The sequence below is a fragment of the Sminthopsis crassicaudata genome, chromosome 6 (assembly GCF_048593235.1).
Source record: "Sminthopsis crassicaudata isolate SCR6 chromosome 6, ASM4859323v1, whole genome shotgun sequence".
In the NCBI taxonomy this organism is placed as follows: domain Eukaryota; kingdom Metazoa; phylum Chordata; class Mammalia; order Dasyuromorphia; family Dasyuridae; genus Sminthopsis; species Sminthopsis crassicaudata.
The window spans coordinates 71,898,257-71,923,367 of NC_133622.1; the positions used below are offsets into that span (position 1 = coordinate 71,898,257).

Sequence of the window (25,111 nt, forward strand, 5' to 3'; positions counted from 1 at the left end):
ACCTAAAGGTAGGTAGCTCTTAATTGATTAAAAAATGTTTACTTGATATATTTTGCTTTGGTTTTATATTACAAAAATATCTGGAAATAATTTTCCCCTTCTCTTCCTTAGATTCTTTTATTATGATCTATTATTTATTTTTTTATATTCATTTAAACATTGCTTCTTTAGATCTACTTATTTCACTCTGAATCAGTTCATGTAAGTCTTCTGAAGTTTTTTTGAATTCTTCTTTGATAAATTTTTATTTAGTCAATAATGTCTCTTTAGATTCCAATATTTTTTTAAGCCATTTCTTTACTGATGGGCACCTTACTTAAAGTGATCTTTCTTTTCTTTTCAGATGCCCTTTTAAAATTTGTCTGTCTTATCTTTCTACTCTTCCACAAAGTGGTCTTTTTGGTATATGTTCTCCTCGATCAAGAGCTTCAAAGGACCTTACAGACTTATTAGTCCAACTACTTCCTTTTTACAGATGAGGAAATTAAGTCCCAGAGATGTTCATTGACTTGCCTAAGTTGACTTACATTGCTAGTCAGACAGGATTTTACCCTAGAAACAGTGTTCATTCCATGTCTTCTCTATGTTTTATTCAAAAAACTCTAATTTCAATTAACCTAAATAAGAATATCGTGACTTAGTGAAAGACTCAGACTCATAAATTTGTAGAATTGGAGGTCAGGAAGGACTTAAAAAAGTCTTCTAGTCCCCAGGTTCTGGATCTGATTCTATATCTTATCTAAGGAAATTACTTTTATGGGCCTCTGTTTCTTCATTTATAAAATATTTCTGTATTCTGGAAATAGCCCAATCTATCACTTTTCCACAGTAAACTCCCAGTTTTGATATTTACAAGTTGTGGCCATGTACAAACCACTTTAGTTCCCTGACTCAATTTCCTCATCTGTCAAATGGAGATATTGCTTGTATTCTAAATTTTGGGGTTACAGTGAAGAAAATATTTTGTAAAGTTCCGAGCACTACATAAATCTGGATTATTATTTTTCCTCATTGATATTCTACTCAAAAAAATCTCATTATGGCTTGTAGGTGATACAAAGTTTGGTGAAGTTTGTGTCTGCAAGAAGCCAAATAGTTCTTACTAAATTGAAAACACTTTAAGCCTGGTCATCTGAGGATCAGCCTCTCTGGAGAGAGGGGCAGCTTAGCAGTGCAGGGGATTGAGTACTGGGTTTGGAACCAAGAAATCTCATTTTCATGAGTTCAAATTTGTCCTCAGAAGCTTTCAAGCTTGACAAGGAAATGGCAAACCATCATGGTATCTTTGGCAAGAAAACCCCAAATGGGTTCATAAGGAGTAGGCCATGACTGCAATGTCAACAACATCAATAAGAAGTCTGAAGAGAGAGTCTTATTCCCACAGGCCTGCATGTCTGGTGATAAAGTTGTTCTTTTAGCTAAAGTTTCTGTTTGATTCCTAAAGCATGAAGGGTTTGTCATCCTGAAGCTTGAAGTATTAAAGCATTAGTGCATATATGTGATAACATACTATATGATTATTATTAGCCATAACAAAGATTTGTGATTTCATTGACATGAGAATTCCCTTTACCATTTAGCTCAAAAGACACATGTTAATTAATAAACAGGTCTAACAGAATTACCCGAGGCACAGAGAAATTAAGTGACTACCCAGGGTCTTAAAACTAGCAAGTGTAAATAATAATAACTCAATAACAACAACAATAATGACAAATTAATTTTTTTTTGAAAAATCTTGTTTCCAAGGTAAGTTATATTTAATATAAGGTGCACCAAATGTTGAAAACTATCTTTGTTTATATTTGGAAAAATAAAATATTTTTAAAAAAGAGGGGCACATCAGTGAGAATTCCTCATCTTATAAATCAGGCAGAGGCTTGACTAGTAAGAGGCCAGAAAGACAATCAATTTGCCGATTTTCATGTGATCATAGGATCAAAAATTTTGAGGTGAAAGAAACCTCAGAGATCTTGCAGTTTTATGATATATTTCAACCTCAGCTTCCACTTGAGAATAAGGCTACCAAAATGAATGATTTTATGTGGATGATTGGGCTTGGGAAGTGGCACTGAACTATATACCATGGAAGGGGAATTAGTCAATTTTTTTTTTTATTCCATTGCCACCTAAATCCACCATTTTGATAGATGTTTCTAAATGTCATTGTCCATGAACATTTTTAAACATCTTTCCAAAATCCTTGAGTTTGAGGGGAAATTTAAAGAAGCCATATACTGACAAATTTTCTCCTCTCTACCTTTTTTATACCATGAAAGTTTTTTCTTCATAGCACCTGAGGCTGGATGGACTTTAGTTTAGAAGTTACTAGTCTTACCCCTTCATTTTATAGATGGAGTCACTGAGATTTAGAGAGAAATATTGACTTTCCTGAGGTCATATTGGTAATAAGTAGAAAAGGTAAGATTAAATACCAAATATTCTGATTCCATAGTTAAGGCACTATTATATTACATTTCCATCTTTGTTGACACAGATCTTATATTGTGATAGAAATGATTAACTTGTTTTATTTTTAAATGGAAGTCCATTTAACCGTATCCACCATTCAGCTGTGATGGATATTCATAAATAACTTACCCCTATTTAAATCTAATTGATTCAATATGGACTATCTTTGGATTATAAAAGTCTTAAAGAAGAAGATTTAGGGAAAGAAGACAGTTCAATTAACATAAATTTACTTTTTAATATCATCTCATTCCATTAAAATAGTAATTGGCCTTCAATAAAACTATAGGGCAAAGTTTAATATCCTAGCAATAACATCACATCAAATGCTCAGATCAAGTTGGAAAAAATATTCTAAAACTTCACTTACCTAAAAACAGTAACAAAAGTACTATCTCTTTGTACATCTTCATCTGGTGAGTTTAGTCTTCAAAATCCAATGTAAGAAATCCCAAAGCCCACAAAGTGTGTTCGAAACTCACTCACAATGACTGCTGGTGTCAGTCACCGGGAACCGACTCCTCTTGTATCTGTCCAGCCCAGACTTCAGAGGTTCTAATCAGCTATGAACATGGCCCATCATAAAAGGCGGAGAAACCCTGTTGACTGCCCAAGTTTTGAATTTCAATTTCACCAATGACAAGTGGCACTTGGTCAGTGAACCGAGAAAGGATGTGTTCCCCATGTGGGTTGGCCCTGAACATTCAACGGTATCTGTATAAACTCCCCCAGGGAATCGAATGATGATGTGAACTTTATGTCTCTGCCCCAACCCTCTGGTTTTCAGTCTTCTTATTGTCCGAATGATCTCCCGGATATTCAGCCTATTGATATTTTTCCTAAAAGTGATTTCATGATTTCAACTCAAGACCATTAATTTCTCTTCAGAAAGAACTAGGAAACACCCCCAGGACAGGCTCATAGACTGAGAACTGGAAGGGATTTTACATGCTCCCCCATTTTACAGATGAGGAAATAGAAGCTAGGTATTCAATGACTTGCTCAAGATTCCACTTTAAAGGATAGTGTGGGATTTGAATGTAGCTCTTCTGATCCCAGAGCCAGTGTTCTTTCTATTTACTCTCCTCTCTCTATAAAATAAATTAGTCTGTTTTCTTCTAATCATATCTAATAATTAGAAAAAACAATTTTCTTTATCCAGTCACTTCATTTTGCAGATGAGAAAACTGGGAACCAAAGAAGAAAAAATAAATTGCTAATTAGTGGAAAATAACTATTATTGTTCTTTTTTTTTTTTTTCCAAGGAAATTGGAGTTAAATGACTTGCCCAGGATCATACTGCTAGTGTCTGAGGCTGGATTTGAACTCAGATCCTCTTGATTGCTGAGCTATCCACTGTACCACCTATGTGCTCTTAGACCTGGTAATTCTTAATCTGGCATACTTGTCCTTCCTAATCTTACCCTTCCTGCGATAATGGAATGAAAACATAACTTAGGTTTTTCTTGTTTTTTGTCTTTCTAGAAGCCTAAAGCGAAAGTCAGGTGCACATCTTTTAAAAGGAAAAAAAAAAAAAAGAGGAAACCACTTTGCTTGAAGCTACCAGGTATCTTAACATCTGGATTTTTCACAGCAGTCTGTGCAATTTTTGTCTGAATGGTTCTGATTCCGAGGCTGCCTTCCTGTATTACTTGGCCTCCTTCTCTGGCATTGATGGTGTCCAAATGTTAGCCAAGATCAATTGTTTTAGAATAAGTCCAGTTCTGTGAATCATGTCTCCAGTCTAGCTATAAGAATTCCATAGGAGTAATAGAGTTTTTGTAGGTGGTGGTTGTTGATAAATTGCTATTCAAAGAATCTTAAGACTGTAGGAAAACTTGAAAAATAAAAAAAAATTAAATTTAAATTTAAAAACTTATAAAAATATTTAAAAATCATCCCTCCTTAGACCACACTTAGACCACATTCGACTCTATCAGGTTTTTACAGACCTTCCAAGAAATGAGTTATCACCTTGGCCCACAGCTAGGACTGTTTGAAGGAATGGGGGAGGGGAAGGAGAAGGTTAAGAAGGATTATGAGACATGGTTTTTAAAAACTTTCTTTTTTAATAAGTGGACTTGTTTTTATTGAAATATAAGCCAATAAGCATTTCCTAAGCCCTTTGCCTTTCTGTAGTATATGAAGATTTATTTTGTGGTAAGTCAAGTAGCATGTGTAGCTTCCAACGGTCTCAAGGCCTCCATTCGATAGTAACAGAAGGCCCTTTCAAGAAGTCCAGTTCAACCCCATCCTTTTATAGGTGAAGAAATTGAAATCCAGAGAGCAGAACATGTATGTAGGGGGAAGAAGCCTTGAAGTTTTCAAATCTAGGGTGTAGAAATTACTTGTTTGGGCATTGTTTTTAAGGAAAACTAGCTTCATTTAAACATTTCTTCAAATAGTTTGTTTCAGAAAATCCTGAAATAACCATTTATTAGGGGAAGTACTTTTTTTAAGTTGGCAGGAAAGACTTCAGGTTCTCAACCTCTCACAGAAACTTCACAATCTAGTTTCCTAGAACCTGCATTTTTGGAAAGTATGTAAGAGTCTGGTATTGGTGAAAATGTTTTAGGAAAAGATCCTCATTCAGAGGAAAAGATAGGTAAGTGAGATACTTTCCTTTGTAACTTATGAAGACTCATAGAGTCATTGAAGTACAATCCAATATATAAATTTTTGCATATGGAAATCCTCATAATTGTTGGCATTTGTCAAATTCAGAATAATAAGCAAAATAGATATAAAAGAAAAAGGTCTGTAGGAAATATCTTGCCATCTCTTCAAATTCTAATCAGATGTTACTGGTATATGGCTATTACATATATTCCATGTATAATACATATATTTTGAATGTATATTATATATTATATTATGTGTGTATATCTATATCTACATTCATATATACATATACACATACATCCATCAGTGAGAAAATTTTGCCTTTGTATTCCCAGGACATATAATTGCCTTGAATCCCTTGAACTTGGAGTATTGAACATGGAATAACAGACTGAATTCAAACCATAGTTTTGCCTTTTATTTCTTATTTGATTTTGGACAAATTGCTTCATTTTTCTAGGTCAGTTTTCTCGTCTCAAAAGTGATGGGATTGGAGTGGATGATCTCTAAGATCCCTTTTTGATTTAGCTCTCTGATCTAGGCCTAGGACTCAGGCCCAGCACTTAAGATGGGACTTCACATGACTCAGGCCTGCAGCTGAGGACCTGATCAGATGCTCCTGCATCCATGGGAGCCTTGCCTTCTCTCTCACTGACATCAAAAAGCAGCATGACTGAGGTCAGGACTATTGCCTATGAGCAGATGTCCCAAATCTTACCCTTTTCTTGACAGAATACTTATCTCCCTTGAAGTAGGGCTATGGCCTAGGAAGAAAGTTCTTCCACTAATCATTCCTCAGAGAATAACGAGAAAGCTCTCTTTGCCCAGCTTTGATCATCACTACTATTCCCACCAAACACTGAGTTAAGGGAGAAACCAGCCAAGAGACCCAGATTCTAGTCCTGACTCTCTCATTACCTAGCTGTATAATCTTAACCAAGGGGATCTATCTCTCTGACTCTGTTTATAATTTGTATAACAGGAGGGGAAAGAACAGACTAGAACAGAACTGTCCAACATGGGAGTGCTGAGGAACTGAATAAAATGTAATTGGGAAATATTTAACAAAATAAATAAAAATGCAACAGAATATAGATAATTCTGGTACAGGAGATAGAGCACTGGGCCTGGAGTCAGGAAGACTCATCTTTCTGAGTTCAATACTGACTATGTGACCCTGTCTGCCTCAGTTTATTTCTTAGTGACCTTGAATTTGGCTCCTGGAAAAATATTCAAATGTACTACTAAAGGGATGGTTAATGAGTACCTAGAGAAGGAAGCAGGTATTACAAAAAGCCACTATGGCTTCATGTGGTCACACCAATGCAACTCCATTTCCTTTTCCCATTTATTGAATCTTTAAACATTTATTAATCACCTATGATGCCAGAGTTAAAATTTCTCATAATTAATGGAAGAGGAATTGTCTATATTCTATTATAGATGCATGTTTATGTGATACATAGAAGCAATCAATAAGCTTTTTATCAATCTCTTAAGGTATAGCTAAACTGAATTTGAGTAAAAAATGTGATTTCTGTATCAAGTAGGTCCCTATATTTACTCTGAAATGAACTGAATGAAATGGGTCTAAAACCATCAACCTATAGAATACATTTTCTCCAGGGTTTTAGAGTGGCCTCTAGTATATTTGTATCATGAACAGATGAAAATGGCAATTTAAAAGTTTTCCTGTTTTTTTTGAAGCTTGGATTTCCTATTTCACTCAGGCTGGAAGAACAGAGGCCATCCACTGGCCTGACTCCACCACTAACTAATAAGCACAGAAGTTTTGATCTGTTCCATTTTTGATCTAGGTAACATTGTCTTTTTTTAGACTTAGGATCAATTCCCTTGGCATATTGGTATATATTGTATGGAGTCCATGCAACCATCCAATTGGATTTAACCCTACTATAGCTCAAAACTTCCAAGCACAAATAATCCATCAGCTTCAACCTATCCAGTAGAAAGAATTACAGGCTTATGCCATCATTCTAGGCAGTTTGGAGTTTTAACAACTCTTATGAAACACCCAAGAGGAGTATTTTCCCATCTGAATCACTTCTCTTTGTCTCTTAGTATTTCATTCTTCTGTTTCCCATCTAGGATAACTTGACCTATAGCATTTTAGTTCACTGAATGTTTCTTTTTTTAACTCTTAGAAATTCACTTTGCCCAATACCAGCATGTCTGGTCAGCATTTCTCTCCTTTTCCATCACACTCTGTACTTGGACAGTACCTCTCTTCCCCCATCATTTCTACTTTATCTGATAATGCTTTATTAAAATGAGGATCAGATCCACAATGACTTGTTTTTATTATGCTGATTCTTAATTAATTTCTTTTATTATTTTTCAATATTTTAAGGAATGAAATTATGATTGAAATTTCAAGAATACCTTAGCTGTTTTGTACCTGGAAAAGAAAGATTAAGCAGAAGTACAGGTAGCTGAAATTCCCCCATCCCTACTGTGGTAAGTGTATATTCCAATCCATCTACTCTCCCTTTTGTTCAGGTAGTTCTATAATTTTTCTTTTTTTACATAATACATATTTCACTTGTTGGCTTGGAAGATTCCCATGGGCAGTTTTTCTTCTTTACTCTCCACAGCTTAACAAAAATGGAAATCAGGAAAATAAAGACCATAAAAAACATTTAATAAAATGTTAAAGATAGAGTGTCACAATGGATAGAGTATTGGTCCTTTAGTCAGGAAGACTCATCTTTCTAAATTCAAATCTGACCTCAGACAATTACTGGCTTTGTGATCCTGAACAAGTCATTTAAATCTGTCTTAGTTTTCTCATCTGTAAAATCAATTAGAGAAGGAAGTGGCAAATTCCAGTATCTGTCAAGAAAACACCCAGTACAATCACAAAGAGTCAGACATGACTGAAAAATAGTTTAACAACAAACAACAAAGATAGAAATAAAACGAGTTTTCAAAAAGAAAATGTTGACCTAATTTTTCAATGTTTTGGAAAAGAATGAGTCAATCCAGAAATCGTGGGCTTCCTTTTCCATTTTTCTCCTTCCCTTCCTATAGAGTGAAATTTTATTGAATAAAGAGTTAGGCTTTTTTTTTTAAATTTAAAAGTTAACTTTGAAACAAACCTGAATGAATTCAAGATTTGAGAACAAAAAACCCAAAAAACCCCCCACATGGATTATTCAGAGAAATTGAGTTCAAATTCAGTCAGCATTTTTCAAGCACCTACTATGCTAAGTGGCAGGATGGATAGAGTCTTGGGGCTGGAGTTAGGAACACTCATCTTCCCAAGTTCAACTCTTGTTTCATTTATTTATTATCAGTGTGAATTAGCAAGACACTTAATCCTGTTTGTTTCAGTTTCCTCATTTGTAAAATGAACTGAAGAAGAAAATGGCAAATTATTCCAGTATTTCGCCAAGAAAGCCTGAAATTGGGTCATGAAGAGTTGGACATGACTAATCATCTAATTATGAAGGATACACATGCATATACCTATTTGGGAAGCTCTACCAAGAATGCCCTTTTAAGTGGTATTTTGTTTTCCTGTTCCTTTATTCTCCCATTCTGCATTCCTCCCACAAAATTGTTCAACCACTCCAAAAAACTAACCCTTTGCAATGGACAGATAGCTACTTAATACTGTGTATGCATGTCATCAATGGATAAAGTAATATAATGTGAAGATAAAGTAAACCTCTTCTTGGTACCAAAGGAGAAATGTCTTCAGTAACAAACTCTTCCCTTTTTCTAGGCAAAGGGATAGGGTCCTTTGTTTCTAGTGAAGTAAGTAGAACTGAACCAGGATTAATTGTAAAAGGGTCTTGTATAGAAATATACGCTGTACAATACAAGAAGGGAAAACCAAGAACAGAACTTTGGCAAATCCATTCATTTCGATTTCAGAATGCTTTGAAGAAGAGGGTCCATTCTGAGGTCCCTCTTCTTGCTTTCCCTCAAGTTCTTCTCCTTCCTAGAGGATTCTATTTTGTCAAGAAACTACAAGGTATGATAGCATATTTTGATAAACATCCATTTTCATGACAAATATGAATAATAAACCAGAGACAGAACCGTCCTCCTGAACTTGGAGGAAAAACCATCCACACAAGCAATGAAAAACTCTAGTAATTTCCTGGGATTCTCAGAAAAAGAGCCACAAGTTTTTTCTCTTCTCTTCGTCTAAGTGATTTTTTTTTCTTTCTCCAGTGCCATTCCATTCTCCATCTCTCCCACCACAGTGGTCACAATATTTCAAAGAAAAGCACATTTCTCAAAATATTTATAGCAGCTCTCCTTGTGGCAGCAAAGAATTAGAAATTGTGGGGATGTCTGTTAATTGTGAAATGACTAATATATATAATTAGATGGAATATTACTACATTGTAGAAATGAACAAAATGATTTTAGAAAAAAAATAGATTTGCAAAATAATGAAAAGCAATATGAATAGAGCAAAGAGAACTTTGTATACAGTAATAGGAATATTAATTCAATTTGTATAAATATATATTATAACATATATATATACATACATATATATATATGTTTTATACTATAGAAATTCTGGTATTACTAACTTCATTTTATGGAAAAGGATATAGATCTCTAAGACATCCTTCCTTATTCCCTCTTTCTCTCCCTCCCTCCCTCCCTTTTTTCCTTCTTCCTTCCTTCCTTCCTTCCTTCCTTCCTTCCTTCCTTCCTTCCTTCCTTCCTTCCTTCCTTCCTTCTTCCTTCCTCCCTTCTTTCCCTCTTTCTCTTCTTTCATTCTCCTCCCTTCTTCCTTCTTTCCTTTCCTCCTTCTTTCCTTTGGAGAAACATGGTTTTGTTTTTAGACACCAGGGATATCAGAGCCAACAGAGAGGGAGAGGTTTAGGATTAGAGAATGAGTAAAATAATAGTCAATAGGATGGAGAAGATGCAAAGGATAATGGTAAGATCAAGAAATTGCTGTAGAGAGAAATTTGTTAAGTAGGGTCACCTTTTCATATGAAACAGGAGTTAAGAGAAGACAGTGGAGGAATTATCTGAAGAATATGAGAAGTGTACGTGGGAGAATGGGGAACATTCAGTAAAATGTCCTTTTTGGTAAAGTATAAAGTAAGTCCTTCAGCTCTTTGGTGTTGATAGGAGAAGGCATTGTGGGGAAATTTGAAGAGGGAACAAATGCAAAGTGTAGAACCAGTGAGCTTGAATTTTTTTTCCTTGCAAAATTTTAAAATGTGCAACTAATGGGACAGTTAGTGAAAAGGAAGCAGGCATTAGGAAGAGCTAGCATCGCTTCATATAGGTCATCCTAATGCAACCATATATTTTCCTCTTTATTGAATCCATCAAACATTATTAATCATCTACTATACAGAACCTGAAGTTTCTCATGACTGATGGAAGAGGAATTGTCTAAATTTATGAATTGTAGTGGGGGAAAAGAGAATGGAATCAGTGATTGCCTATGTTCTGGAATGGAAGTTCTACAGGGTTTCTTTTTCCACTTGTGACCCCTTTTGCTTGAGAAATTTTTGTGTGACCCCCAAGTATATAGGTATATAAAATAGGTATTAAAATCAAGACATTTACTGATAATTAATCATAATTTTGTGAACCCCACATTGAGTTATGTGATCCCACTTGAGGATCATCAACTCCAGTATAAAGAAGTTTATGCATTAGAAGTTCTCAACTTTCTTCTTCCTCCAAGTCCTCTTAATTTTGTAATTGAGTTTTGTGCTTTTTGTGCTTTATAATTACCAGTTAGGACCACAAGGCAGCCAGGCAAGCTTGGCAATGCAACTGTCAGGATTTGTGAGACCCTAATTACAAGCGCTCCTACCCCTCTTCTTTTTAAAACTGTCTCCCTCTCAAGTTCTGGCAGCTTCACGGCTTCCTGCTTAATGTAATTTTCCGTCTTTCACATCTGCTACTCCTAATTTTCCAGGAAAGAGTATTCCCAGAATGGAACATGCCTTCCAACAAGGGGGAGGTGAGAGCGACAAATCAAAGGGACCACATGACTTCTGGAAAGTAGCACCACAAGTTGGGGATTAGAACCAAAATTGTTCATTCCCAAACTCTTCTTGAAATAGAACTCTGCTAGGAAGATACCAAAGTGCTCTCTTTCCAAATCCATAAGCAGAGGTTGCCCCCAAGACCTGCTCCTCTCTCTTTGTAAGTAAAACTTAGAACAGTGGGAACAGAACTTCAGTCTGTAACACTGAAGGTAATACCCAAAACCTGTGGACAACACTATTTCAGGAAATAGGAGAACCAATCTGCAATAATGAGCTCGACAAAAACAAAAAAACAACAAACAACCTGAGAATGATATTTGTGAGGTGGAAATTGGATTCTTGTGTCCTCAAATGTGTCTGGTTTGAGTGTAAAATGATTTCTTTTCTATTTATTTGTTTATTCACATACCTTGCACAATAACCAGTGCAAGAGTTTCAAATGTTCTTTTTTTCTCCCTCCCTCTCTCTCCTTCTTTCTTTCTTCCTTCTTCCTTCCTTCCTTCCTTCCTTCCTTCCTTCCTTCCTTCCTTCTCTTCCTTCCTTCCCTTCCTTCCTTTCTTCCTTCTTCTTCCTTTCTTCCTTTCTTCTTTCTTTCTTTCTTTCTCTCTTTCTTTCTTTCTTTCTTTCTTTCTCTTCTTTCTTTCTTTCTTTCTTTCTTTCTTTCTTCTTTTCTTTCTTTCTTCTTCTTTCTTTCTTTCTTTCTTTCTTTCTCTTCTTCTCTTTCTTCTCTCTCTCTTTCTTTCCTCTTCTCTCTTCTCTCTCTCTTCTCTCTCTCTCTTCTCTCTCTCTCTTTCTCTCTCTCTTCTTTCTCTCTCTCTCTCTTTCTCTCTCTTCTTTCTTTCTCTTTTCTTCTTTCTTTCTTTCTTTCTTTCTTTCATTCTTTATCTTTCTTCTTCTTCTCTCCTCTCTCTCTCTCTCTCTCTCTTTCTTTCTTTCTTTCTTTCATTCTTTCTTTCTTTCTTTCTTTCTTTCTTTTCTTCTTTCTTTCTTTCTTTCTTTCTTTCTTTCTTTCTTTTTCTTTCTTTCTTTCTTTCTTTCTTCTTTCTTTCTTTTCTTTCTTTCTTTCTTTCTTATTGGGTTAAGTGACTTCCCCCAGGGTCACACAGCTAGGAAGTGTTAATGTTTGAGGCCATATATGAACTCAGGTCCTCCTGACCAAAAGGTTTTGATGGTAGGAATTTTTAATGCTTTTATTCACATACCCCATTCACAAATATTTACGATATTTATTTCATTGTACCTAGATAAAATAATATGCCAATGAATGCAAACCTGTTTTTTTCGGTCAACTGCTATTTAATTCTTTAAACAATACAATTTAAAGGTTTAAAGTAACTTCACCATTTTCACAGAACATCCTATCCATCAGAGCATGAGGTTGAAAAAACTTTTTGCTTACCTGAAAAATGTCCAAAATAAAATTTCTTTATACATTTTCAGGTGGCATATTTATTTCAACAGTTCAGTAGAAGTAAAGGAAAATATCTCAATGTGTAATTGAGACAACTCCCAAGAATGTCTGGCTCTGCCAATTCCCAGCAACAGCTGGCACTTCTATTGGTGTAGCTTAGCCTTAGGAGAGACTCTAATCAGTTAATAAGCTCTGGCAAGAATATTCTATCCTGTAAAGTTGAGAAATGTTTCTGAGTGACCACAAGTTGGAACTTCATCTAAATTGTGAAGGACACAAGAATAATGCAGGAGGGGCAGCTAAGTGGGGCAGTAGATAGAGCATCAGCCCTGAAGTCAGGAGGACCTGAGCTCAAATCTGGTCTCAGACACTTACTACTTCTGGCTGTGTGACCCTGGGCAAGTCACTTAGGCCCAATTGCCTCAGTAATTATAATAATAAATAAAAAGAAGAATAATTGAGGAGAATTTTTGAATGGGCAATTTTAACATTGTTTAAAATTATATGTATATATTTATTTTAGGATTTGTTGAATATAAATAGAAGCTTATTTTAAGATGCAGAAACTAATTGGGAGATGCTAAGAGCTGCAGTTGTGACCTGATTATGTTGGGAATGAACACAAACACACACACACACACACACACACACACACACACACACACACACACCTCTGTTCAAAAGCAGAAGTGGCTGCCTTACAGAGGTTCTCTTTTAATGAGAACCATATTATTATTAAGCATAATCTGAAAGGAATTCTTGTTCAAGTATAGGTTCAATTACAATTACAAATTACAAATAGGTACAATCTGAGATCAAAAATCTACAACAGGATTAGACCTCAGAGTTAACTATAATCTGACTTTCCTTCCTCATTGTATAGATGAGGGAGATTAGCAGTCTTTTCCAAGGCCATGGGGGTAGTAAACATCAGGGGCAAAACTGGGACCTCTGTTCTCTAACTCCAGAGGTGCTGCTATTTGCACTATACCAAGATGCTTTCCAACACTGGAATTCTAAAAGTCTGATTAAATTTAATTAATTTAACAAATGCAAAAGATGAATTCTTCATTGTGATTTGAGGATAACCACACTAAAATGTTTAAATATTCCCATGGGCATTATAGTTGGAACTCAGATAATATTTTCTTTGCTTTTTTTGCTGAGGCAATTGGGGCTAAGTGACTTGCCCAGGGTCACACAGTCAGGAAGTCTTAAGTGTCTGAGGCCAGATTTGAACTTGGGTCCTCCTGACTCCAGGGCTGGTGCTCTACCCACTGCGCCACCTAACTGTACCCCAGATAATGTCTTCACCTACATTGATACCTCATGACTGAGTAAGAGCAGGTGAGGATGAATGACTGAGTCATTCACATAACAGTAGTTTATTTCCAGGTGGTGCAGTTGATAAAGTAATGAGCCCAAAATCAGGAATATTCATCTTTCCAAGTTGAAATTTAGCCTTAGCACTTACTAACTATGTGATCTTGGGTAGGTCATCTAACCCCATTTGTCTCAGCTTCCTCCTCTGTAAAATGAACTAGAAAAGGAAATGATAGACCACTTCAATATCTTTTTGCCAAGAAAATCCCAAATGGGGTTATGGGGAATCAGATACAATTGAAAAACAACAAAAACAACAAAGATTAAGTTATATCTGCCATTATATGAACTGCGCAAGTACATATTGAGGGATTTTACTTTTCTTAATTGAATTGTGGAAATAAAATTGCCATCTGATGATGTATAAAGAAATAGTTCCTTTGTTGCTTCTTTTGGAGAAATAAAGAGCTTTTCTCTTCTTCATGATGAATTTAGACTTTAAAAGTGAGGAACCCCATAACAAAGGTGGAAAGACTAGGTAATCTGCCCCTCTACAAAATATCTCCAGGGAACAGTATGCAAAGATAGTGAATTTCAATCATCTGTTTCCTATAGAAGAGTAAATCAGATTCCTTTAGAAAACGAGAATATAGCAATATATATATGTTTATATATATATACATATACATACATATATACATATATATACATATACATACATATATACATACATATATATATACATATATATATATATGTATATATATATATATATATATATATATAAAATCTAGTGCCCAGAAGCAAATGAAAATGGCACCAAATTGATGACTCACATAGAGAAGACTCAGTCAAAATTTGGCTGAAGAGGAAGCTAAATTGTGGTACTCCTTGAGATATAAGGAAGGACTCCAAGATTTTCTCAATCTGACTAAGAGAGTGCTCTACTGCATAAGGAGAAGGGGCTAAATCTAAAAGCCATCCTGCTCCTTTCCAACATTCAGGCTTTGGACATCTAAGGAAATCTGAAGACAGCACCTAAACTTCCCCACTGATTCAGAATAGGGAAAAAAGTTCAGTGACACTGAGGACACTTACTTCCTTATTGAGAATAAGATGCTGAATGTTCAGAAGTGGCTGAGGGTCACTGGAGAAGTATTGGGATTTTTGAACTCATAATCCAACTGACATAAACATTGTGGTAGTGATAGGGGACATGTCCTTTCATATTAGAAAAAATAATACATAGATAATGAGGTGTTTTCAATATCTAATATAAGCAACTCTACTATGTAGCATTATGCAATCTTTATCTCAAAATGACTTGCACATTTGATGTAATTTCTATGTAATTATTGGTGGTAATCATTTAATATGCATAAGATAATATTCATCAAATTGTACACAGCATGGCATACAGCATGATTTGCTGACTATGCATACAACTGATATAATTTTCAGGGATTAAATATTATTTAACTGAAGGTAGAGTCTAAGAGGATTCACCTAAGGCTTCCAATTTTTCTTCCAAAATTGGAAGAAAAATGCAAAAATTTGCATGAAAAGCCCCTTGGAAAGAGAAAGAGAGTCACATGAAATATGAAAGGGCTTCCAGGCTGGTGATCATTTGGTAAGGGTACATTGATTGCTCCTATACTTCAGAAGGCATATGGTTCTCATTAGTAGAAATGGAACCATACTAAGAGATGCTTTATACATAATAAAAATTTAATAAATGTTATTTCATTCATTCCTACATATATACATAATGCATACAGGGAATGACTCACTGTGAGAACAGGAAGGGGATGAAGGGTAAAGCAAAGAGCTGTCACCAATACACTGATTGCCAAAGAGCCAAGGATATTAATCCTTTCTGATAATTCTGCTCTCTTTTGAATGCCTCAAAGAAGGAACGTGAAGCCCTAAAGGAGACAGCCTCCGATTAGAGGCTAAATTCTTGCTTGGACATATGGCCAAGAAAAATCGCTTGAGATGATCATCTAGGTTTTATAAACCAAGAGTTGTGGTTCTGGGCCATTTTTCCAGTAGAAGACCCTACAGTTGTGTAAAAACTGTCTATAGAATTCAGACCAGGATTGAAGAGTGGTCCCGAGTCCCAGGTTAAACATTCACTAATCTTGTGACTTATCATCAAATGCACAGATGGGTAGAGGAAGCCAGAGCCCAGGATTCTGTTCTCACTCATATCAAGGAACAGCATGGGTGGGGCAGGTGCCAGCCAGCAGATGGCTCAACCGTCACCCTTCCCTTGGCTGGCAGAACAGTACTTTTAGAAGGCTATTATGGGCTAGGAATAAAGAACATTGAGAGTGAAGAAGAGTCTATCCTGCCTGGCTTTGGGTCTTCCTCAATGTTCCAAACCAACATTTTGAGAGTATTCTTTTTGGCTCGGGCAAAATCATTTTTTGTCCCCCTGGAGGAATATTCTTTTCCTTATGAATAGGGTCACAGTATTTAGGGAAGGAAGGTACCTAAAATGTCATCTAATTCAAATAATTTGTATTTGTCAATAGGGAAACTGAGGCCTAGAGAGCTGAGGTGACATCCAAATTTATCTAAGTTAATTGAAGAGCCTGAATTTAGTCATACAACTCAGATGCTTTCACTCTAAATCCAGGACTGCTGACTCTGACCCAGATTTTCTCTGTAAGCCCTTGGCAGATGGCTATTTTTCTTTTTTCCATGTCTATTTTTCCATCTGCTTAATCAGATTATCTAGGGTGATGGACTGTCTAATCTCTTAAATTTGTCCCTCTCTTTTCTGACTTTACTTTCTTCAGACTCCCCCAGTTGCTCCCAAACTCTTTTCTTCTTGAGCACTCCTTCTTTACTCTTTACTTTTTGGTATCAAACAATGTTTTCCTGAAGTTTTCTCATTATTCTCCCCATATCCTTCATGTTCATAGGGAACATTTTATATTTTAGGGTAGATCCAAAGAGAATTAGTTTATGTCCCATGGAGTCTTCTAGAGTTACAAATCTTCACATCTCTGCTTCAAGGGGAGTTTCTATTTCCCATATGTATCATCATCAGCCTCCTAGGAACCTCATGCTGATCCAATGGGCCATCACAGGAGCTCTTATCTCTTACCACTCCAAAACAGAACTCACTCTTTGGTCAGTCATAAATCATAATTACCATAAACTGGTAGAACAAAGGTTCCTCAAAGGGGAGATTTATGCTTCATACACAACCTTCTAGAGAGAAGACACCTTAGATTTCCTAAAAGATAGGTTTAATCTTGCTAAAGAGGCTCTTTCAGCAATAATAAGGTAAAAATTTACATTCAAGGGTTTTGATAAAGGCCTCATTTCTAAAATATATAATTTATTATATAATTCAAGCCATTCTCCAATTGATAAATGGTCAAAGGATATGAACAGACAATTTTTAAATGAAGAAATTAATTTCTAATCATATGAAAACATGCTCTAAATTACTATTGATCAAAGAAATACAAATTAAAATAACTCTGAGGTACCACTACACACCTCTCAGATTAGCTAAGATGATAGGAAAAGATAATGATGAATGTTGGAGGGGATGTGGGAAAACTGGGACACTGATACATTGTTCGTGGAGTTGTGAAATGATCCAACCATTCTGGAGAGCAATTTGGAACTATGCTCAAAAGGTTATCAAACTGTGCCATACCCTTTGGCCCAGCAGTGTCTCTATTGGAATTATATCCCAAAGAGATCTTAAAGGAGGGAAAGGGACCCATATGCAGCAGCCCTTTTATAGTGGATAGAAACTGGAAACTGAGTGGAATGGTTGAATGAGTTATGGTATATGAATGTATATTATTATTCTATAAGAAATGATGAATAGGATAATTTCAAAGAGTCTGGAGAGACTTATATGAACTGATGCTGAGTGAAATGAGCAGGACCAGGAGATCATTGTACATGGCAACAAGATTATATAATGATCAACTGGGATGGATACTATTCTTTTCAACAATGAGATGATTCAGGCCAGTTCCAATGATCTTGTGATGGAGAGAGCCATCTACATCTAGACAGAGGACTGTGGGAACTGAGTGTGGATTACAATATAGTATTTTCACTCTTTTTATTGTTATTTGCTTATATTTCGTTTTCTTTCTCATTTTTTTTCCTTTTTAATCTGATTTTTCTTGTGTAGCATGATGATTATGGAAATATGTATAGAAGAATTGCACATGTTTAACATATATTGGATTACTTGCTGTCTAGGGGAGGGGGTAGAGGGAAGTGAGGGAAAATTTTTGGAACACAATGTTTTGCAAGAGTGAATGTTGGAAATTATCTATGTATGTGTTTTGAAAATAAAAAGCTTTAATAATAATAAAATAAGCATTAAAAATCTCTTTCATCCAAGCCCATCTCTTCCATTCACAAAGCTATTATCTTAATTCAGATTTTCAATCATTATTTGCCTAGATTAATGTAACATTATCCTATTTGGTTTCCCTACTTCAAATTTATCCCCACTAAGATTCATTGTATATACTGTTCTCAAAGTCACTCTCTTTAAGTGAAGATCTGACAATTTGACTCCCTTATCCAGTATTCTCACTCCCCATTGCCTTTAGGCTAAAATATAAATGTCTCTCTTTAGCTTTTGTCCTATAAAACCTGGCGCCAATGTGTCCTTCTAGAGTTATTGGAAATTACTCTTTCTTATCCACACTGTGATTTTTTTTTAACTAAACTGTCTTATTAATTATTCCTGACACATGATACTCCATATTACATCTCTGTACCTTTGTACTGACTATTCTACTTATCTGAAATGCAGAGAAAAGGAATCTTTCCTTACTTCTGCCTCAAAACAGAAGGTCATCTCTTCCTTTAAGAAAGGGGATCACAAATTTTGGACTCTCAGGACCCTTTTATGCTCAAATATTATTGAGGACTCCAAAGGATTTTTGTTTATGTGGGTCATCTGATATTTAGAAATTAAATATTTCATATTAGAAATTAAAACTTAAAGAAATTTGAAATGGTTATTTAGTAATTATTTTTATTAATGAACTTATTATAAAAATAAGTCAATACAAGCCATCATTTAACATATTTTAAGATGAAAAGGAGTTCAGATTCTCCAGAAAGTCAGAGACTTTTCCTATGAGAAATACAATGTGAATTTGTCAGGAACCATTGTACACCCTCTTTTAAGATATAGTAGGAAGTCACTGGATGTAGTGTAACAGATATAGGATTGAATCCCTGTTCTGACTCTTAATACCTGGGTTTCTCAGAACTCTACTTTGCTCATTTTTTAAATGAGAAATTGGATTAGATGTTCTCTGAGATCCTTCAGACTTTAAATCCCAGGTTTTCAGACTCCATGTAATTGAATCCTTTCTTTTATAGTTTAGAAAATGTGAATGCCAGAGAAGATAATTGAATTATCCTAAATCACATAGATTGTTAAGAATAGAGTTAGAACGAAAACCCAGATACCCTCACTCCTAGTATGATGGTCTTTGAACTATACTGGGTGTATTTGACCGGTAACCTAACTCTTTCCCTTGACAGAGGTTAAATTCTACTCGGAAGGCAGGTTTGAATAAGTGGATTGAGAACTACTGCAATTCTATTTTGCTTTAGGTTCAGGAATAAAAGCAACATAGCAGAGGTCAGACTTTCTCTTGTCTCATTAGGTTTCCAGAAACACTACAGTTGAAGACTTTTTAAAATTTGGCAAATTATTTGAAGATTTGGTGACTTTGTGTATGTGGTATATATAAGAGCTTCTCAAACTGTGAGTTGTGATCCCATTTGAGGTCATGTAATTGAATGTAAGGGTCACAAAATTATGATTTATTTTTAGTAAATGTTTCATTTGTATACTTATTTTATGTACCCATATACCCAGGGTTGTGTAAAATTTTCTTAAGCAAAAAGAAATTAGAGTGGAAAAAAATTAAGAAACTCTGGTACATACAAGGAAAGGTATATATAACCTTCTCTGTTTCCTATGTGGAAAATTTAAAAAAAAAGAGAAAGTGAGAAAATATTAGAACATGCTTCCTAATTAGGTCCAGGAAGAGTTCATGGGAATCTGAGTATGGGAGTGAAAAGATTGATCAAAAAACTAATGTCTCCATATCTCCCATGATTTTTTCTTATAGTCAAGGTCAAGGCTTCAGTATATTCATTTCCTGCTCAGCTCATAATTTCAAGATAAGTCCAAAGAAATTCCCAGGTTTCAGAGACAGAAATAACTAAGCTTACTCTGAATATGAAGAAAGATAGTAAAAAAACACTTTGTCTCTATTCTGGTATCATTTAAGAGAAAATAGCTGTTCTTTCCTCCCTTAGTCCAAATTTCAGGAAGCTTAAGTAATAAGTATGCATTATAATGATGCTTAAAGGACAATTGTTTTATAATTTTTAAATCTTGTTCTTACAGTAGATGAACATTCTTTAATTAGTACTTGCAGGGGCAACTTGGTGGATAGGGGTAATTTCCTAGACTGGGAATCAAGAAGATTTGAATTCAAATATGGCCCAGACACATTTAGAGGCTGAGTGACCCTGAACAAGTCATCTATTAGAGATGTTGTAAAAGTTGATAAATTTGATAACAAGACTGTTAAATGCAAGGCGAATTCCGTGAAGAGTTGAGAATAACACCTAAGAACTCTCAATAGGAATGGGAAAAATTGGAAGATAGGAAGATCCAGAGGTAAAGATAATGTATCATGTTGAGTCTATAAGACATTCAATTTGAGATGTTCAAGGAACAAGTGGTAGTACATGACTAAATTAGAAGAGGGAATAGGGTTAGAATCATCTTCATGGCAATGATAATTGAATCCGTGGGAAGGCATTGAGATTTCCAAGTGGAGGAACAAGAGTAGAGGAATTAAGATAGAATGCTCAGGGATGGTTTCTGTGTGTGAAATGTATGAAAAAAAACAGCAATGGAGAATAAAAAGCAGCAATTAGACAGAAAGGAAGGGAACAATGGGAAAGCAGTATCACAAAAACCTAAAGAGGAAAGTAAAGGAAGGAGAGGCTGATTGTCCACAGAGAAATCAAATAGATTGTAGTGTGAGAAAAAGCTATTAGATTTGTCAACTAAGAGATCATTTATTAACTTTGAAAAGTGTCAATAGCATGATGAAGTTGGATTGGAAGGCAGATTGCAGACAATTGAAAAAATGAAAAGAGAAGTGGAGACACTGAGAATAGAAGGGGATTGCAGATGTAGGACCAGGGAAGCTAAGAGTAAGTGCAGATTTTGTAAGAACGGAAGAGACATGTTTATAGACAGTAGGGAAGGACTCAATATATAGTCAGAGATGTAAAAAAAAATAAAGTTGGGATGATGAAAGGAACAATTTGCTGGAAAATGAAAGGGATAGAACCAAGAATGCTTGTAGCAGGGTTATTCTTGTCAAGAAGGAAAAAAAAACATTTCTTCATGTAAGACTGAAGTGAAGTTAGAGATCATGGGGATGCTGCAGGTGTTGTAGGTACCATCCTCATGTGGGAGGTTCAAGGATCAATGAAAATATTTGGATATTCTCTCACTTTAGATATTAGCATAGCAAATTGATTTGGGAGGAATATAATGTTTACCTTGCTATAGTGAAGTCTCAACTGAGATTAGATAACATAAATTTAGTTGACCTGTCAGCATAGTTTCATTATTATCTCCAGATCCATTCAATAATATGTGAGGAAGATGGTGTGAATAATTGGTAAAATGTGGTGAGTTGCAAGACAAAAGGGCTGGGGATTAGAGGGCATCATAGCATTAATTAAATTGGTTCACTAAGGGATTGAGGTTCTCAGTGAAGACATAATAACCTGGTAGAGAAATGAAGGACAGAGAGGATGAAATATGTGAGCATGAAGAACCAGTTTGGAAGCCAGAAACAGGTGGAGAAAAGATTATGCGCCTAAGTTCTCCTTTCTTTTCCTAGACAAACTTTTAAAGGGAGGGCTCTAGATTAATTGCTCCATTACCTCTCTCCATTCTATACAATTTTACTTTGCTCTTTCTATACAGCTTTCAAAAATTCCATGAAACTATCTCCACCGTTATAAAATATAAGGGATATGAATGATGCCCGGCAGCCAATTATACACACACCTTTTCTTGTTTTCACAGTATTGTACCTGGGTCACCTGTAAATGATAAATTTCCCCCTTTTTGCCACTCTGTAGGTTTTTGTGACATTACAAGAAAGAAAATGTATGTTATAGGTAGAGATGGCTCTTGGGTAGAAACATTATCTGTGGAGTAGAAATATTTGGAAAATTAAGATCATGCCATCTATATGAGTCCACAAAATATTCATTCTAGTATTAGAGACCAACTTAAAGAGAAATTCATCCAAAGAAAATAATCACTTTGATTTTCCACTGTTTTAAAAGAGTGAATCAGTTCTAGAGATGCCTTCTTCCACTCCATTTTTCTTCATTTCTCCATTTTTTTTGGTTCTGCTTTGTAAGGTAAAGTCCTGGGTATAGTACAATAATTCCTGATTAAACCCAATTTTACAACATATGTGAAGAAATCCTTGGGTTTGATACTGAGAAAGAGAAGTTCAAGTAAGCTTGGAGGAATCACCAAATCTTAGAGTTAGAACATTAAAGGCATCTAGTCCAGCCTGAAAGGAATCCTTACAATCATAGAGCAGACCTATAAAGTAATCAGTCTTTGAGTAAAGTTCTAACCCACTATTTACTAAGGCAACCATGTCCAGCTGATGGTTAAGATACTATAATTATCTCAAGTCTAAATGTGTTTTTTCCAAGCTTCTACCTTTTTGTGTCTAATTTTGCCCTAGGGGGAGAGCTCACTATGATACTTCAGTGACCAGGATTAAAGGTTTTTGAGAAGTGGAGAGGAAGCCAAATTTTTGTAAACAATAGAAATTATAGCTCCTTTACAGGCCTCATTAGAGTTCTGTTCTTTTAAACAAAGTTCTGGATTCAGTTTAACATTTACTGAAAAAAAAAGCAAACAAATGACTGCACAAATCTGAAAAAAAAATTATGAGTTCAACTCAAGCAAAATCTAGCAGAAGAAATCATGCTGTTGAATAGTGAGAAATTCTGCATGCTGGGATCATTGGAAAGGACAAATAGTTGATATGTTGGTATCCTTAAAAATATACTATGCTTAGCTATGTGACTTTGGGCAAAATACATATATATATGAATATAAATATGTTTATTCATATATATATATATGTTTTATGGGATGATGTTTTATATATGGAAATATTTTTTTGTGGAGAAGAGATTTTGGGAAAATCAAGGACATGGCACCCAATTAAGTGCACAAAATATTCAATTTAGTATTAAAGACCAACATAAAAAGTAAATTCATCCAAATGAAAATGATCAGCCTGATTTCCCAGTGTTTAAAAGGAGAGGAAATCATTTCTAGAGTTACCTTTCTCCACTCACCTATTGTTTTTCTCCATTTCTCCCAGGATTCTGCTTTGCTAGGCAAGGTTGTAGGCGCAGTACAGTGCTTTCTGGCAACCCCCCACCTTTTTTTTTGCTCAGGCAATTGGGGTTAAGTGACTTGCCCAGGGTCACACAGCCAGGAAGTGTTAAGTGTCTGAGATCAAATTTGAACTCGGGTCCTCCTGAATTCAGAACTGGGGCTCTATCCATTGAGCCACCTAGCTGCCCTTGCACAAAGCCATTTTAATATATGAGAAGAAATTCTTTGGTTTGGATATTAGGAAGAAGTAAAAGTTACTATAAACTTGGAAAAATCATTGAATCTTAGAAAGGATTTCAAAGGCCATTTTGTCCAACTCTTGAACATGACTTCCTGCTATCATAGAACTGATGTATAGCCAACCAGTGTTTGAGTAAAGATCTTCAGTCAGGGGCAGCCCCCAATTCCCAGGGACATTTTTTCCACCTTTGAATAGTTAGCTCTAATGGTGGTTAGAAAGTTATGATTCTAGAAAGTCGAAATTTGTTTCTTCACAGGTTCCATCCATTGTATCTAATTAATTTTGTCTGAGAGAGAGAGACAGAGAGACAGAGAGAAAGAGACAGAGACAGAGAGACAGAGAGAAAGACAGAGAGAGGAACAGAGGCTATGAAACTTCAATGACCAGAGATCAACTTTTTGGGAGTCAGGTTTCTATGAGCCAAGAAGTGGAAACACTGGATCCTTTATAAATCCCACTAGGGTTCTGATTCCCTAAGCAAAGTCCTAGGTTCAGTTAAACATTTTTTAAAAAGAGACGACAAATTCCCCTAAAAACTTATGGATTGCGGATTTGGAACCCAGATCAGTTCACTCCAAATCACTGACTCACTGGTCAGAGGAAATCACTTTGTCGAAACATGACAAATTCCAGATCCTGGGATTCTTGATGAAGGAAAAATAGTTGCTATTCTGGTATACTTAAATAATATACTGTGCCTTTCTTCATCCCACTGAGTCTTTGAAGCCCTCATAGACCTTTAAACCACTCCAAGAGGCTATATTACTCCTTTGTTCTCCTTAGGTGTGATTAATTAATGTGACTAAAAGGATCACAATTTAATGATATTGTTCAAACCTTCATTTGTTCTCACAGTATCTGATTCCTTTCTTCTTTGATGGGTTGTGGGTTTTTGTGAAGTTACAGGTAAGGATGTGTATGTTTTATGGGTAGTTGTCTTCTCAATGGAACTATCTCCTATAAAGTAGAGAATTTGGGAGAATTAAAAACATATCATCTCATTTTTACACAAAAAAAGAAACATAAAAGGAAATTAATTAAAACATTCACAATCATCTTGATTTTTCACTGTTTTAAATAGAACAGGCTAAGAGATATCTATCTATCCCTCTCTCATTTCTCTATTTATTCCAGTGTTCTGTTCTGCCAAGTAACTTTCTAGTTACAGTATCATACTTCCTGATAAAAGTCGTTCTTACAATATGTGAAAAAATTCTTGGAATTGGGAATCAGAGTTTGGAGAGGGGATTTCCAAGAACATCTAATACAACAGAAATCCCCTTTATCACAGAGCCAACATGAAGAAAACCAATCTCTTTGAGTAAAGTTCTCCAGAGAGAAAAACTCCCTAGTATGCAAACCCTTTCTACCTTAAGTAGGAAATCCTTAATATTTAAGATGATGTTATTGCATCATAGAGAAGTTAGGGGACACTGTGGGTATAGTGCAGGATTTAGAATCTGGGAGATCTAAGTTCATATATGGTTTCAGACACTTCCTAGCTATATAACTCTGAGCAAGTCAACTCATTTATTTGCCTCAGTCTCCTA

The 25,111-nt window shown here is 35.4% G+C and overlaps 1 protein-coding gene across 6 annotated transcripts in view; it reads right to left on the bottom strand.

The window, feature by feature from the left end:
• The window catches only part of LOC141545631 (uncharacterized), a 46,210-nt gene that overhangs the window by 10,002 nt on the left and 11,097 nt on the right, over nucleotides 1-25,111 (bottom strand). For all 6 annotated transcript variants that reach the window (XM_074272759.1, XM_074272756.1, XM_074272755.1 and 3 more), the window contains one exon: nucleotides 24,399-24,518. In XM_074272759.1, coding sequence (XP_074128860.1) covers nucleotides 24,399-24,518 — 120 coding nt within the window. The remainder of the gene's footprint in view (nucleotides 1-24,398; nucleotides 24,519-25,111) is intronic.